At 42.3% G+C, this 17,051-nt stretch overlaps 1 protein-coding gene across 1 annotated transcript; it reads left to right on the top strand.

Moving 5' to 3' along the window:
- Window positions 1–1,000: 1,000 nt before the first annotated feature.
- rgl3b (ral guanine nucleotide dissociation stimulator-like 3b) lies at window positions 1,001–14,718 on the top strand. The gene is made up of 17 exons (XM_006805046.3): window positions 1,001–1,388; window positions 3,116–3,405; window positions 3,673–3,717; window positions 3,824–4,023; window positions 4,134–4,291; window positions 4,382–4,624; window positions 4,762–4,865; window positions 5,207–5,291; window positions 6,619–6,687; window positions 7,255–7,341; window positions 7,855–7,887; window positions 8,207–8,328; window positions 10,827–10,916; window positions 11,191–11,320; window positions 11,873–12,175; window positions 12,886–13,000; window positions 13,124–14,718. Exons 1-17 carry the CDS (start codon window positions 1,350–1,352, stop codon window positions 13,261–13,263), a joined length of 2,253 nt encoding a protein of 750 aa, XP_006805109.1. The 5' UTR covers window positions 1,001–1,349; the 3' UTR covers window positions 13,264–14,718.
- Window positions 14,719–17,051: the final 2,333 nt, after the last annotated feature.

Raw genomic sequence — 17,051 nt, 5'->3', positions numbered from 1 at the left:
CTGCCGGGGGATTCCCATGATGCATTGAGTTTTTCCTTTCCAGTCACCTTTCTCACTCACTATGTGTTAATAGACCTCTCTGTATTGAATCATGTCTGTTATTAATCTCTGTCTCTCTTCCACAGCATGTCTTTTATCCTGTCTTCCTTCTCTCACCCCAACCGGTCGCAGCAGATGGCCGCCCCTCCCTGAGCCTGGTTCTGCCGGAGGTTTCTTCCTGTTAAAAGGGAGTTTTTCCTTCCCACTGTCGCCAAAGTGCTTGCTCATAGGGGGTCATGTGATTGTTGGGCTTTTCTCTGTATCTATGAAGCGCCTTGAGGCGACATTTGTTGTGATTTGGCGCTATATAAATAAAATTGAATTGAATTGAATTGAATTGAATATTCCACGGTATAGGTAATGCCTTGGAAATTATTTTGCAATGAGATCCCTGAAATGTTTTTTAGGCTCTTGCTCGGCTGTAGGAACCAGCAAGTCAAGGAAGACCTTCAAGAGCAGTTGAACTTGACACATTTTCATTAAAAGTCACTTGAACTGATGGCAGGTGTGCACTTATTTCCCTCCATAAAAGAGTTTAGTTTGCTTTGCAGTTGAATTGTACATGTTACTGGTTGCAGTATGTGTGGAAAACGTCCTGAAACCATTTTGGCTATATTTATTTATTTACATGTAAAAACCAGATAGAGTCACTTTAGCAGTCCATGCTCTCTAAAACTGATAACTGTGGCAAGCTGGTAGCATAGCTAGTTAGCTACAGCTTCTCGTCAACTTGAGTTTTGCAAAAAATAGTCCCACAGAATTAGTATGTTTTTCTTAACCCCAAATAAACAAAAATGTGTTTATAGCCATAAACACTGTATCTATGTTTCATTTAACTCTTAACAAACACATGCAAGCAGGCACCTGTCCTTAAAGGGAAAAAGTAAGGCGGAGTCCGATGCGCCCCCTCCGCTCACAGACACACCTCAGCACTCACTCGGCTCCAGGAGTCGCCTCCTGTTTATAAAGCCGAGGAGGTTCGGTTAGGCAGGGAGACTGTCGACGAGGAGAGTCCGCAGAGGGTGATAGAGGACTACTGCGGCTTAAGATGCCGTCCGCGTTGGTTTAAATATATGGAAACCACCCTACGCGTTTGTATATCGGCTTAAAATGTAACGAAGACGGTCCGCTGAAAGTCGGGATTTACCGCTAATTGGCAAAGGCGTGCGAATGTAGTTCGAGACGAAATTATTGGAGAAAAAAAAACACACACACGAAAAGCATAGGAACAAGTTTTCACATGAAGATGAAGCCCTGACCCTACTCTTCGGGAAGGCTGGAAGTTCATTTTAGGTTCAGGACCTGTTGAGATGAAACCAGGCGAAATGGGAAAATGGGAGATAACAATGGTAAGTCATCAGACATGTGCTGGAGGTGGCTGTGGGCTGTCACAGGCTCGTCTGTGAAGCTGCACGAACTCTGCTTCCTCCTCCCATGCGCTACATTTGAATAGCATTGCTTTTTAAAACGTTTAAAGACCTCCAGAATGTGTTTTAAATGTGTTCCCATCTATCATAATAATCCCACTCCTGTCAAGTAAAGGGGCTATGGTGGTAAAAGCTGATTTTGTACTATTTTGAACGCTGTCACTGTGCCAGGTGCAGTGCTTGCTTGGGGAAAAAAGTGCAACTTGAATAGCAGTCGTCATTTTCATGCCTACACATGCTTCTGTGACTCAAACGTATTGTTAGGCCTGCAGAATTTCAAGTGTGACAACATGTTTGCTTCCCTGGTTATGTCTCGTTGGGTCCTCTGGATGAGCTCCATCATTGAACACCAAAGCAGCTTGTTAACCTCAGTGATCGGCTGCACTCAGAGTCAGATAATAAATATCTATGCTTTCTCACTCTGAGATGGATTTGGCAGTGCTTAGTACCCAACACGCCAGCACACTGGTGACACTGAGTGGAAAACAGTTTTCCATTTGTACTGCTCTGATTCCAGTTAGTATGAAGGACAATGGGGCTGGAGTGTTACTGGTTAGCAGACATGGAGGCTGAACGTTTGCCACTGCAAAATGGCTTTTTAAAAATGATTGACTAAAAAGCATGCAAGCCCTCCCACCATTTTAAATGAGATGTCCGGAGCCTTTTAACAGTCTGTTACTTTTATCAGCTTTGTGTCTGTGCAAAGCCCACCCCATATATCATATATGGACTGAGCTTATGGGACACTGTTTTCAGTACTGAGCTTTCAGTCTTGTTCAGCTGTGAACAGTAGTAACAAATTTCGTGTGACCCAGATTGCTTGGCACTGGCTATGAGCATCTAGAGGTGCAGTACAGAGTTAATGTGTAAAGTTTTCTCAGAATGTGAAAGCAACATGTCTTTGGTTTCAACATCAAGAAACTTTTTATTTATTTGAGCTTATATGTCCTAAATTCAGGATATCTCAGCTGAAGCAATTTTGATTATTTACTTACGAGATGACAAGATTAAGTATATATATATTTTTTAAAAACCTCCATTTCCCTTTCTTAAGTGCGCAGAGTTTCAGACTGGGTCAGCTGTCTTGTTTGAACTTTATGTAATGATAAACCAGTATGTTTCACTAAAAACATGACACCTGCTCTTGGCACTAACCAACTATAGTCCTCCAGTGCACCATTTTATTATTTTCTTGATTGCTCACTGTGATGGCAACTTTGTGCTCAGTGAGAATTTTGCTTTGATGTAATATTTGATGTGATAACTTATGATCTAAAAGGTCTATTTGTCCAAAAACATTTGTGTGTACCTGTAAAATTCTTGGAAATTCTAGCTTCCTGCGTTGTGAAAATGAGTACTAAGTATTTTCTCAAGCTAGCACAGCTTGTTTGCACACTGATAGTAGACTAGGTTATGACTATAAACAAATATTATGTAGTTGCTGTGGCTCATGTGGGATCAGTGTGGCTTTTTGTGTTGCTCGTTTTTCTGCAGGATCATCTGTGTGTTTGGCTGTGAGGGCTTGCTATTTTTACCTTTTCGTGTGTCAACCTCTGACACTAATGTTGTGACCTGAAACATTCTTCGGTGTATATAGTGTGTGTGTCTGTGCATGTTTTCAGCTCTGATGATCGCTGCTTTTTTCCCAGAACCCAGTGCAGGAGTGGGGCGAAGAGACGGAAGACGGTGCCGTTTACGGGGTCACCCTGCGTCGAGAGCCCGTCCTGTCCTCCGCAAACGCTACTGAGGGGAGCCCATGCTCTGGTTTCGTGCAGTACCGAACTTGCAAGGTACGACGACTGAAGGCCGCCACCCTGGACCTGCTTGTAAATCACCTCCTCGACTTTGGCTGCCAGGAACAGGACTACAGCAGGATCTTCCTCTCCACGTACAGAACCTTCACCAGCCCCACGAAGCTCATAGAGCTACTCTTTCAGAGGTACTGATGCTTGTTGTACATGCAAAGTTGGCTGTTGTGTTGCTTGAGTATCTTTTCTTCTGTTGTTTCCACCTGATGAAGCAGTGGCCTTCAGCCAGCTTTGATGTAATAATCAGTAGCTTGCAGGTGCTCATTATCCAGAGGCTTACAACAACAGCTATTATGCACAGAAAGGTTTTAGACTGTGGTTAGCAGCAGGTTTAAGTATTTATAATATGCAAACAAAACAATAACGAATGAATTTTTGTTTGTGTTTTTTATATCCAGAGACAGTGTTTTGTCAGATCTGGATAATGGCAAATGTTACCGGAGGTAGGTAAAGTGTATATGAAGTGTGTCTCTATTATGTTTCTGCTGTGTCTCCTTGGCTTAATGTGTCATTTTAAAAATGTAACTGCTTTTCTCCTGCCTTCTCCAGCCCTCTGTTGGCCTTTGTCCAGACGTGGTTGGATGAGTACAACGAGGACTTCAGGGACCCTCCCCTACACCCGGCACTTCGGTTGCTCTTGGATCACCTGAGGATCAGCTCTGCGGTGCATGACAGCATGCGCAGCCAGCCCAACTTTTGCTCACTCGCTGGGCAAGCTGAGGAGCTGCTCAGGACATTCCAGAAAGAAGGTGATCCTTCGCTGCATAGCAATTATGGCCACGCGCAACAAGTTTTTTCATAACTTTACTTCGAGGCCTGATTGCACTTTTATGATTATTGCTGATGCTGGCTGTTTCAGAAGTGGCATCAAGTGGCAGTTCTGCTTCTGCAGATCTTGAGCAAGATGATCTGGGGTCTGGTGATGAAGATTCAGGCAGTGAAAACTCTCAGGATCAAGGTGGCATCATGGATTTTTCTGCTGCAGCCATTGCTGAACAGCTCACTCGAGCGGACTCTGTATGTTAGAGGAGAACTTTACACCACCACCCCTCCCCCCATGTTGCATTATAATGATCAGAGCCTGATTTGGTTTTCTTGATATTCCAGGCTCTCTTTGCCAAAGTGGTCCCATACCAGTGTCTGGGCTGTGTATGGTCCCAGCGAGATAAGAAGGAAAACATGTCGCCCACCATCCGAGCCACCATTGCACAGTTCAATGCAGTCACCAACCAGGTCATCGGGTCGCTGCTCTGCCAGCCTACAGATGGCAGTCCCACTTCCTCCCCTCTAGCTCCCACCTCGCCAGCGCAAAGGGCTCGCATCATAGAGAAGTGGATCAAAGTAGCGCAGGTCAGTTGAAATGCTGTGGTTGTTTTGTAGCTTTTAGGCGTCTGGATGCTAATATTGGTTCTAAGTCACAACACAAGAAGTACTAATGGGTTATTTTTAAATGATGTGCATCCACTGAGTACAAGTTTATTCTACAGGAGTGTCGTCGCTTGAAGAACTTCTCTTCTCTCAAGGCGATCCTGTCGGCACTGCAGTCCAATGCCGTTTACAGGCTGAGGAAGACCTGGGCGGCTGTCAGCAGGTATGGTTGGATAACTGCAGGTTCAAAGGCCGCTTTTGCTTTTGCTGTTTGTGTAGTTTGCTACATAATCATCATTTAACGAGCGGTTTGAACCCTCATTAAGGTCAATTTATAGAGCGAGTCAGCAAATGCTGGGCTGTGACCCATATTATAGGTCGGGTCATGAAACGCTGCAGTAAGCAAATTCTAAGTTCAAAGATGAGTGAGACACAACTTTTTGTGGTTTTCCTTTAATGGTGTAAACAGGCAGTAATATGTCAAGTTTTAACTCCTGCCATCCTGTATAATTGTTAATAATTAAAATATCTGATGGCTGTGGCTCTTTATCATTGTCTTTGCAGAGATAATGTGGCTGCGTTTGATAACCTCTGTGCGACCTTCCCTGATGAGAATTGTGTTCTGACCAACAGAGAGTTCCTGATGGAGGTGAGACTGAAACTTCTTACATATGCTTTAGTGTTTGCACTTGTACTCGTCCATTTAGACTTGTGCCAGGTTGAAAGCTTACTTCAGGGTAAATGGCCTATAATACAACACATTGAGGGGAGAATACCAGTGATCCCTTATAACCAACACCTGGCGTCAGCGGGCAGGAAGAACTCCCTTTTCACAGGAAAAGGCCTCTGGTAAAACCAGGCTCGGGGAGGAGCAGCCATCTGCTCTGAGCAGTTTGGAGAGAGGGGACAGGGAAGGAAGTAGAACATAAATTTTGCCTGCTGCTTGATGAGAAGTTTACATGTTTGAGTGGTGCATCATTTGACACCAGGTGTGTAAATTTCCTTAGAACAAGATTTGATTCTGATACTATTCTGAAACCTTGATACCCACAAGGCATTACTGGTAAACGTGCTAATGAACAGACGAAATAAACCCGCAGGTGCAGAGAAGTCAGCCCGAGCAGCTGTGCATAATTTTCTCTCAGCAGTCAATTGAGATGATTGGGATTTGAGGTTAATTAAAATCACTGCGATTAGTTTTAACGCAGAATCTTGAATTGTTTAGATTGTAAATTTACATTAATGCCAAAATTACAACAGAATCTGAAGTTTTAAAAGCTACAACGATTGTTTCACATGCTTAAAGTTTGGAGAATATTAGTTTGGAGGTGATTGTTTTCCTGTTTCATGTACGTTTGTTTTTTGTTTTTTCACTCTTAAGAGAGTTTAATTTTTGAGTTCATATGTACAGAAATGTTTACCGGTGTTTTGATGGCAAACTAGAACACAATGTTTTCCATTTTTCTTCTTTTAAGTTTTGTCTCCTTGCGGCAACTGTGTCAGCCGTATCTTGTGTCTGGCTACTGTAGAAGTGTTCAATAGAGAAATGGATTAGATCACCAAAACTTTCTGTACATAGCAACCGCAGCTTCACAATAACATGCTTTATTCAGTGAAAAATGACCTCCCCCTCCACCTTTCAGTGTTTTATTCAGCCAGTGTTTTTTATTGATGTAAAAACAGTCACTCCCTCTTATAGGGAGCTTGAGTCTGTTTTGAGACTCGTGAAGCTTGCAAGCCTCTCTTCCTTTGAAAGTTAACTGTTAAACAGGATATCTGAGTTAATGTGTAATAAAATCTAATATTGCACCAAAGAAACAAGTAGAGGCTGTACTGTTTCATAAGCTGGCACACGGGCCGGCATCTTTTACATGCTGCTTTACATACATATACTGAACACTAAGAGCACACAGACGGGAGGGGAAATGATCCAAATAACACTGAACTGAATATAGCTTTGTCTGACTCTGTGACAGGATGGAGGTCCCACGCCTGATAACGTTTCTCCAAGGATATTGAAACGGTGTCCACTCTCCAGACAGATGGTAAGCCATTCTTCAGGGTGGGGTGGGGTGTGTGTGTGTGGGGGGGGTTACAGGGTTCTGACAACATGCGATGCAACCAGTGTCATTTGTGGCTGAATTTGACGTAAGCAGATACTACAACGTCATCCTAGGACTCTCTTTTCATGTGATACAGAATTTGTTTTCAGCTTCTGAAAAAGGATTCATGCAAAAAATCCCTGTCCTACATTTCAGCAAGGCACAAGAGAGCTGATTTCCCTGAGTGTGGGTGGAGTATCTATCTATCATGGCACAAGCCCCAAACTATGTTTAGCTCCACTCAGTGCTGAGCAAGTTTCAAATGGCCTCAGATCACCAGGATTATAGGACAGTAATAATAGACTTGGCCGGGGTCTTGCATGAGTCATATGCACATTCTCCTGGGTTGTAATAAGACCTCACAGTGCTGCTAACAGGTCCTGTCTTGTCTGAATGTTGTCAATTTTAACCCATTAGCCACAATAAAGCAATGAAAGACCAGCTATATTGGCACAAGAAAATATAACCGTTTCCCTATTAGCTGTGTGCTTATGTGTCGTCTGCCTGCAGAGTACATCAAGTGGAGCGGTTCCATACCTCGGCACGTATCTGACCGTCCTCACCATGCTGGACACTGCTCTGCCAGACACTGTGGAGGTACTTTTGTCTAACATGTCCTCTGGATATTATTTCATAGACTTAAGGGTTCAAAGTGTTCACAATGTGTTGGATACACTCAGTATGTATGCAACACTATATACTTTGAAACCTGATTAAATGATGTATGCGCTGCCATCAAATGCTCTTCATGGGAGATTATAAACATATAAACTTCAGCCTCAGGAAAACTCTATTTTGCCCATTTATATGCAGATAAATAAACTTGGTTCTAGCAGTAACTGAGAGACTTTTTGGCTCATTCAACTATTTCGGTTTCCCAGTTACTGTGTTTTGGTGTTATCATCTTGGCCTGGGAAACTACTTTTATCATGGAGAACTCAGTTTTCAGTGCATAAATCACCCCTGATAACTAAACTCTGGTACGTTTTGGCTAATATTTCATGCTGATGGAAAAACACAAGGGTGTATCATTTAATTTAGTGCTGTTATTGTGTCACTTAGTATTTCATTTATTATATTGTAATTGCTAACAGTGTACTGTTTTTACAGGGTGGACTTATAAACTTTGAGAAGAGGAGGAGAGTAAGTGTTTCTTATTGTCACTCCTTGTTTTTGTTTGGCTTTGTTTTTGACTGCTGGGAGGGGGGAGAGGGGGAAGGCAAAGTTGTGCATATAAGACCGTCAGCTCTTTGTTAACTGAGTTTGAACATTTACATTCCTACACCTTAGTAAGTGTCAGGCTGAAAGCTTTTTATTTTTTCTTTAAGATTTGCACAGACTGTGATTAAAACACCAAAGCTGTGTAACCATAAAGAATCTCGTTGTTATGTGACACTATGCGGAAGCAACTGTCAGCCTGGTTTATCTGTTTATTCATCAACACGCCTCTCCTTGCCTACAGGAATTTGATGTTCTGTCACAGATCCGTCTGCTGCAGGCTTCCTGTTCCCAATACAGTCTCGGACACCAGCCCTGCATTGCTGCCTGGCTGCAGAGACACAAGCTGCTCACTGATCAGGAGAGGTGAGCTGAAACACCCTGATTTTAACATGGACATGAAAGGAAGGCCATCAGAGAAGACATAATATACATAATAAAGTCATGTGATTGTTAAATCTGGACGAATAAAGCTGCTTTCCTTTGATATTACTCTTACTTACCGCTCTTTTATATAAAATAGATATATAATATATATATATTTGGCAACACTGATTATTTATTAGGGGTGCAACGATACACAAAATTCACGGTTCGGTTCGGTTCGGTTCGATACTTTGGTGTCACGGTTCGATATTTTTTTCGATACAAAAAAAATGTTCATGCCTTTTTATTAATTTGTCATTTATTAAATTTTCACGGCACATTCTGCACCACATCTCTGTGCGTTCATCATTTGTTTGAAGCCAGCTCACCTCCTGCAACCACTTTTCCGAGAATACGCGCTTCTTTTGTGGTTCGGACTCCTTCTGACATTTCTTTGGAGGTGGAGGAACATCACAGTAATTGCTTAAAGGAGCTTCTTCGACATCTTTAAGAGTTCTAAACAAATGTCTGTCCTCCTCCTGAAAATCTTATGTATGCAAACACGCGTTGCAACTTCTTATCTTGTGCGCGTTTTTATTTTGACAGCGAATGCGCACCTGCGGACCACTTATGTGCAGCCCTGGTTATTTAGCTCGTCATATTGCAGCCACAGAAATTCTTTTGTCCATGAAACCATAAAGCTGCACTTTCTTTTTGCCTTATAGTGTGATTTGTCATAACTTTTCCATTTTGTCACTTCTTCACCCTGACCTGTCTTATTTGGCTCAGCAGAACTAAAATATATATCCTGCTGCTTTTACACAGGCACTCACATGACGCTCAGCGATTCTCTGCGCGATCAACCTCTCACATGTTTAAGCTGCGGGAGATTTCACTTGTCATGTTTGCATAGTAAGCTAACGATTGATAAGACGATGTCAGAGGAATTGGTGCGCAAATTATCATCACTCACCAATCAGTGCTGTCGCTCTCTATACACAGTTCACGCGATTGCAAAGTGAAAGCAAAAAACAAGCGCAAATTCAAACGCGATTTCAGTATGTCACATATTGACAGTGGCCGATGCCAATGACATAATTACCCAGCTACATTTCCGAAAGAATGCAAAAGCATTGACATATATTTTTCCTTCCTACGATAGGCCGACGGGCAGGGCAGAGATAGATTTTGGTAGCCCGACTGGAAAAAAGCCCCAGGATGTCGGGCTAGCGATTTTGCGAGCCCTGTATCTGATTGAGGAATCACTCATCTTTGGAAAAGAGAGTTTATTATGGAGAAATGTCTCTTTCCAAAATAAAAGCTATACTATACGCTTCTTCTGGGCTATATTCTCAGCAGCATATTAAACATATCAGGTCCCCATAAGGAGAATCATGTGCTAACGGCTGTCTAAATGACTCGGGTAAAGTTTGTAGCATGCGTGCTTGTTTTTGTCTTTGCACTAGGATGATGTCGGAGTAAATGTGCAGTCATATTGGTTGTGTTCCCACTAGTGCTGTCAGCGTTAATCTGAAATGACGTTAACATCACAACACGGCAAATCTTCGTTAACGAGCTACCGCGGATCGCCTCATGAGTGGGGCTGGAAGACGTCAACACATTAACGAGCTAACTGCGCTAACACACTAGTTCCCACCAATTGAGCATTGCTGGCACATCCAACATACTGTTTTACTTTTGTCCATGACACGCTTACCTTCAGGGTCATACGTCACATGAAAACCAAAATAGTTCCAAACGCTAGATCTGAATGAGGGTGGGGGAGGTTCAATTTGCCATGTTGCAACTAGCCTAGCTTCTGTCTCGCTAGTTTGCCCTACGCTCAGTGAATCTGCGTTCGACTACTCCGCCTAGGCTGCACTGTCGAGCGCAGATCCACTGAGCGCTCAACACAGACAGCACCGTCAGAAGGAAAGTTGATAAAATAAATAAAAAATGTTGTATTGTTCGATACATATGCGTACCGAACCGAAAGCACTGTATCGAACGGTTCAATATCGATACGAGTATCGTTGCACCCCTATTATTTATATAATCAGTGTTGCCAAACCTGCTGTCCTTCATTGCTTGTGTGTGTCTGACATTTAAAATATGCATGATGGCTTTATCTCATTGTGTCATGTTGTAAATTGGTAACTCACCCTAGACATGATGCAGCTGTGTCAAATGTCCTATTTACCTGAGATTGCTTGAGTCAAAGATGTCTGACTTTGTAAAATGCCTCGGCTCCCCCTCTTGTATCTTCCTCACCTTCTGTGCACCAAACTCTGGTGCTGACTAACATGCGGAGGAGAGGATGTGCAAACTGAGAATTGAGAATGGGGGAATGTTCGCTAGCACCTTTCAGAAAGTCTGAAAGTCTGCCTGTGCTTTTTTTCGAGTTCTTTTTCTGAGTTAAATTTTTTGAGTTTGGAATGAAGTGATATGTAAGTAAGATGTCAGGTACCCTGGTGCTCAGTAACATCTTCTTATTACAGCTACGAGCTGTCGAGACACCTGGAGCCTCCTGTGGACTTGTGTTCGCCACCTCCATGGAGCCAGCGCACACTCTCGATGAAACTCTCCTTGTGAGTCTCATGCTATAGTCCAGTTTGCATATTCAAACATACACATACTAAGCACAAAGAGCTGCACGCAAAACTTAGAGTAAAGCCACTGTTGGTTCACATTACATGTTTTACCTCACTATAAGAACAATGAGATGTTTAGATTACAACTTGTGGTATGCAGTAAAATGGAAGTGAATCGTGTGATGTGTATACTCTGGTATTAAACGACATTGTTCAAGTAACTGAATGGTGCGGGTGTGGTATTTCTAATGAAAGCTCATTCTGTCTTCAGTCTCAAGATGGCGAGTGACGGCACTAAGAAACCGCCTGCTGACCAGATCAGTCTTTCATCTTCTGGATCCAGTGGGTCTGAGATGGAAGATCTGTCCTCCCCAAACCCAAACTGTTCCATCAAGCTGCAGGTAAACGACCGTGTTTAGCTGCGTGCATCATTGCAATCGTTTCCCCGGATGTTTTGTGTCCATCCTTTGTCATTGGCTGCATTAACAGTGGAGCCTTTGTTGAAAGCTTTGTCACGCTGTGCCTTCAGACTGGGTCTCTCGGTTTTAGAATAAGTCACTGTTTACACTGTACAAACAATTACCCTTTTTAAAGCAGTCAAACAAACCTCTGAAACATGGGAAGTGTTTTTGTTATAAAGTGATTCTATGAATTGATTAGCTTTCAGAAGTAAAATGCACTGAATGTCTTTTTAAAAGTTACATAATCTCTACTTCACAAAAGGGCAATCGAAACTAGCGTGAGCTCTCCACAAGTGGAGTTTGTATCGAGGAGGTGCTTAGCTGAGCTGGAGTAGTGTTTAATGGGCTACAGTCTTCTGCTTCACCATGGTTCAATAGCCTAGCTTTCCCCTGCAGACCAGACACTTGTGAAAGGCTTCAAATACTCTGACACAATAATACTCAGCAATCTTCTTTCTCTCATTTCTGTCCCCCATCTTCTGTCCTCTGCAGTCCTTTCACAGTTCTTACAACAACGTATCCGAGTCATTCTCTTTGTCCTCGTCCTCCTCTTCCTCGTCCTCTCCCAGCATCTCAGCTGCTTCGTCTGCAGACTCCCCTGACTGCCAAGCAGACCTCAGCTCTGCAGCCTCACCCTGTGGGGGGGCACGGCCGAAGCCTCAAGCGGCCCACCACAAGCGCTCGGTGTCTATGACCTCACTGCCCGTGTACAACCGTCAGGTGGATGACTCTTGCATCATCAGGGTGAGCGTGGATCCGGGCCACAACAACGGAAACATGTACAAAAGTATCCTGGTGAGTTCATCCTCGCGTTGTGATGTATGATGTTCAGTAACTGGAGAATTTTCTTGCTTGTTTTTAAGATCTCTAATTACACTTAGTCATCTGTAAACAAAGTAAATGATATTTACTGTTCTACACATCATACAGGACATACTGGTGGAACATTTTGTAATCATGCAGCTGTCCTCTGAATAAATCAGAACATATGATTGGCCTTTTGCGTTTACTTCACCTGTTACTGCTTTTCTATCTTGGGGTGTAGTTAGTGTGAATACCTACGATTCAAATAATTTGCTTTATATCGTTCATATCTGCAAAAGTAGAGGTAACCTTTTAGAAGTGAAACCAGCTTTAGTTATATCCTTAAAACAAGTGCCACAGCGCGTAGTTCATTCTCAGTGGATGTGATCAGGAGAACTGATCCTTCTCATCATTTGTCACAAAGTCAGACTTTTATGGTAACGGTAAATTCAGATTTGAGGGCAGAGAAACTTTGTTCCAACTGCTGAAAATAAGCTTTTCTGTGAAGGTCACAGTTGTGAGTGGGACAGGGCTACATCTTAAGGCTCAGAATGCTTCTATTGCTGTTGCAGTGCTCTTTGAATGTGTAATATGAGCCAAAGAGGTAATGCTCCTTAAACGCAGTGGTCCATGAACTTCCGTCTTCACTATTGTGTGTGTGTTTATGTGTAACAGCACTCGTTATTCTTTGTTTTTCATAGCTGACCAGCCAGGACAAAACTGCACAGGTGATCCAGAGGGCATTGGAGAAACATCACCTTGAGCACATGACCTGGCAGGACTTCACCCTGACACAGGTCATCTCTCAGAGCAAAGGTCAGAAGAGAACTCCTTTATAAAAAAGTTGCTTAACTGGTGACAGAAAGGAAAATGCTCTTCTGACAGTGTTTTTTTTTTTTTTTTTTTTTTTTTTTTTGTTGTTTCTCTTCATCTTTCCAGAGTTTCTCATACCAGACAAGGCAAATGTCTTCTATGCTATGTCTACAACAGCCAACTTTGACTTTGTTCTGCGCCACAAGCACAAAAGCCAGAAGAAACCACTGAGAGCAACTTCTAGCCTCGGACGATTCACAAAGTAGAAACTTTAACGTGCAAATTCTCTGACTGCAAAATGAACTGAGCTCTACTGTGCTTCTGCATAATGGCCTTTATTTTTAGAGGCTTCTTGAGGAAGAAGCTGCTCTGTTTCAGTCCTCTTTGGCTGCTGAAAGGGCTTAAAATAGGACTAGAAGACTCCCCACATAGGACGTGTGAGAAGGGGAGAAAAAGACCCATTTCTTTGCCTCCAAAAATGTCACTTCCAATAAATCTCTCGACCCAAAGATGCACAGAATAATGCCTCCCTCCCTTGAGCAACACGTGCTGGCTTCAGTGGCCTATCTATATGTGAACACTGAGCATTGACTGGCTATTCCCCTGCACAGCTGGGTGCTGTTAATAACTGGCGCCTTAAAAAGGGAATCGAGGTCAGTTGCTGCGTACAGGCGGTGAAGTCCTGGGGACCCGCAGCAGGCTGTCAGCTCTGAGATGGCTCAGTGCACTGAAGTGTTGGCACGCCAGTGCCGTGTGAGAAGTGGGCGGGGCCGTTATCATCAGGGATCAGTGCGTACCCTGGGAGTTTCAGAAATTGCTCCTCCGGTGTTGCTGTGATACTCGCTGTGTGCAACTGGCAGCTCCGACTGGAAGGATTACATTCTTAAGATTGGGTAACTGAGGCAGCAGATATTTTTGATGGACTGGAGGGGATGTACATGTGGAAACTGCTGCTGAGTGCTGGGGGGGGTTAACTGATTCTATGAATTGATTAGCTTTCAGTGTTAGCGCTTTGGCTAAGTGAAGTTGGCTTGCTAAACTTCTTTTTTTGATCTATTTATTTTTACAGTGTCTCCTTTGTGATTCACTCTGACTGCACTTTCATGTAACATATTTTTGACTGTTGGGTCGTCTCAGCCCAAAATACTTTGCATTTCGAAAGAAAATACATAATTTAATTTCCTCATTTTTGATGAATATGGAGAATATTTTAACTGTAATTGTTTTTGTTTTTTGTTTGTTTGTTTTTTTTTTTTTAAATAATTGAACAAATTGTGTCTTTCGTTTGAAGACTGCATTTGCCCGGTGCATAAATGGCCTGATTTTTTTTTTTTCCCCTCCTCCCTCAAGCCTAACGAGGAGTTCATGTACCGTAGATCTAATCATTTCAATTATGTCAGTTACTGCAAATCTTGCGATAGTGCATGGCGACCATATAGTTAAAGATCCAGAGAGTATTTGCAAAGATTAGTTGCACTATGAGTTGACACGCATGGTATGTGTTAAGTTTAAGAACTTCTGTCATCTCACTGACCTATTCTCTTGATCCTCTACATTATATTCTGAAAACTACAGAGTTTTTCTTTTCAACTTTAACCCTCCCCCCCCTTTTTTATTTTTTTTAATGGCTAAGAACTACAGTTAAAAAAACAAGGGACTCTGCTTTTTAAAACCAGAATTCAATATGCAATACAGAGCTGTATCTCACGCTTCATATTAAACATTTTTGTCAGTTATATTTTTCTCAGTGTCTTCTTCTACCAAATGTGGTGTAGCCAGAGGATGCAAATCTCCTGTTCCACCACATTCAATTGTAGTTACATAGCACCAAATCACAACAAAAGCCGCTTCAGGGTGGTTAATATTGTAAGGTAAAACCTCCTAAAATAATCTAAAAGTGAGCACTTTAGCAACAATGGGAAGGAAAAACTCTTTCAACAGGAAGAAACCTCTGGGAGAGCCAGGGTCAGGGAGAGGGAGACGAGACAAAAGACATGCTGTGGAAGAGAGCAAGAGATTATTAACTCCCCAACATCCCAAAGGTGTTGTAATGGATTGAGATCTGGTGACCGTGGAGTCCATTTGAGTACGGTCAACTCACTGTCATGTTGAAGTAACCAGTTTGAGATGATCTGAGCTTTTGTGACATGGTGTGTTATCCTGCTGGAAGCAGCTGTCAGAAAATGGGTGCACTGCAGCCATAAAGAGATGGACATGGTCAGCAACTATGGTAAGCTGTGGTGTTGACAGGTTGGACTGAGTGTGCCAAGATTTCAGCCTGAACGGATGATATAAAATTTAATGTTCAGGCCAAATTTCACAGCAGAAATCCAGACTTCCTTTTTCTGTTGATCAATTTTTGATGAGCCTGAATTAAAGCTTCTGTTTCTGACAGGAGCGGCACCCAGTGTGGTCTTCTGTTGCTGCAGCCCATCTGTTTCAAGGTTCCACATATTCAGTGATGCTCTTCTGATACCTTGATTAAAACTGGTCATTTGAGTTACTATTACTTTCCTATCAGCTTGAAGTAGTCTGGTGTTTCTGAAATCAAAAAAGCATTTTCACCCAGAGAACTGCTGCTAGCTGGATATCTCATATTTTTTGGACGATTTTCTGCAAGTCCTAGAGGTTGTTCTGTGGGAAAGTCTCAGCAGACAAGCCGTTTGAGAAATACTCTGTCCAATACATCTGGGACCAACAACCATGCCACATTCAAAGTAACTTTCTTAATGCTCTGTTTGAACTTCAGCAGGCCGTTGTGACCATGTCTACATAATTAAATGCTCTGAGCTGCTGTCGTATTAGATATTTGTGTTAACAATAAGTTTGACAGGTGCACCCGAAAAAGTGGCTAGTGAGCTTCAAATCAAATTAATATAACCTAAAGGTGTTCCAGTAAGGTTTATTTATTTTTTGCTAATGAAACAAGAACTAATTAAAACAAGACATAGACTAATTGACGTCTTTCTAAAATCAAAAATGCATCTCTTTTCCACTATTTTCATATTTTTATTAGATCGACTCATCAGTTCCTCCAAGACCTTTTAAATTATTTTCAGAATCTAAAAAGCAAGTATGACCTGTAACACTTCGAGCGAGGAGAAAACTGCAAATAGACCACGCATTAAAAGATAATTAATCATACTTATATACTTTATTTAGTTTGAAGTGGTTTCCGCAATGTTTGACGTCACTGACCCCTGCAGGTGCTCGTGCGTGGTACATCAATGTCGTTACTGCTCGCGCCTGTTTCTTTCAAAGGTTCAAACACACAAGTTAAAATAAGTTACTGCGATTTTTTTCCCCCACCCACACAAATATGGCTGCAACAAAGTGTATCTATCTCTTCTCAGCTCAGTGGAGAAGAGTGAAGCTGCTCACCAATGGTAAGACAAAGTGTTAACTAACTAACTAACAGTAACATCTTTTGTAAACGTACAAAACCAAAATAGTTACATAGTAACTATGGTATAGCTTTTACCACTAGATGGCGCCAGAGCACTATCTGCTCAGCAAAGGGCGAGTTAATTTACGAGCAAACTGCACTGACGTGGAGTAGCCACTCGGCTGTAGCACTGGCTCACTACACTGAATATCAGAACAGTTGGTTTATTATACACTTTAAAAAAAAAAAAAAAAAAATACTATAGAGGTGTTTGGGGTATAGATATTTTGATAGATGATAGCATGAAGGCAACACTACGATCTGTTAAAGCATAAAAATAAGAGCCCCACATATTCTTGTGGAGGCCCTGTTTTGTTTTTTGTTTTTTTAAATTTAAATATAAATAAATAATACAAACATATCTAAGGGCTCAGCCCAGGAGCTGCTCGGTGGTTTACCTGATCACAGGATAAGCACCGCAGAGGCTGCTGGACCATCTACCCAAACAAAGAACTTTGCAGCAATAGATGCACACTCAGCAAAGGGATGTGGGTTCTGGAGTCATTAGATGAGACCTGCCTCACACTGTGTGTATGTGTGTAAGAGGTTGATGCACAGGTCAGCAGTTCTGGAGGAGAAACAGGACACTTTCTCATGTATTATGCATGC

Source organism: Neolamprologus brichardi, chromosome 4 (genome assembly GCF_056152115.1).
Source record: "Neolamprologus brichardi isolate AB-2024 chromosome 4, ASM5615211v1, whole genome shotgun sequence".
NCBI lineage: Eukaryota > Metazoa > Chordata > Actinopteri > Cichliformes > Cichlidae > Neolamprologus > Neolamprologus brichardi.
The sequence above is the reverse complement of the archived record's forward strand: the minus strand, read 5'-3'. Positions and strand labels throughout refer to the sequence as shown.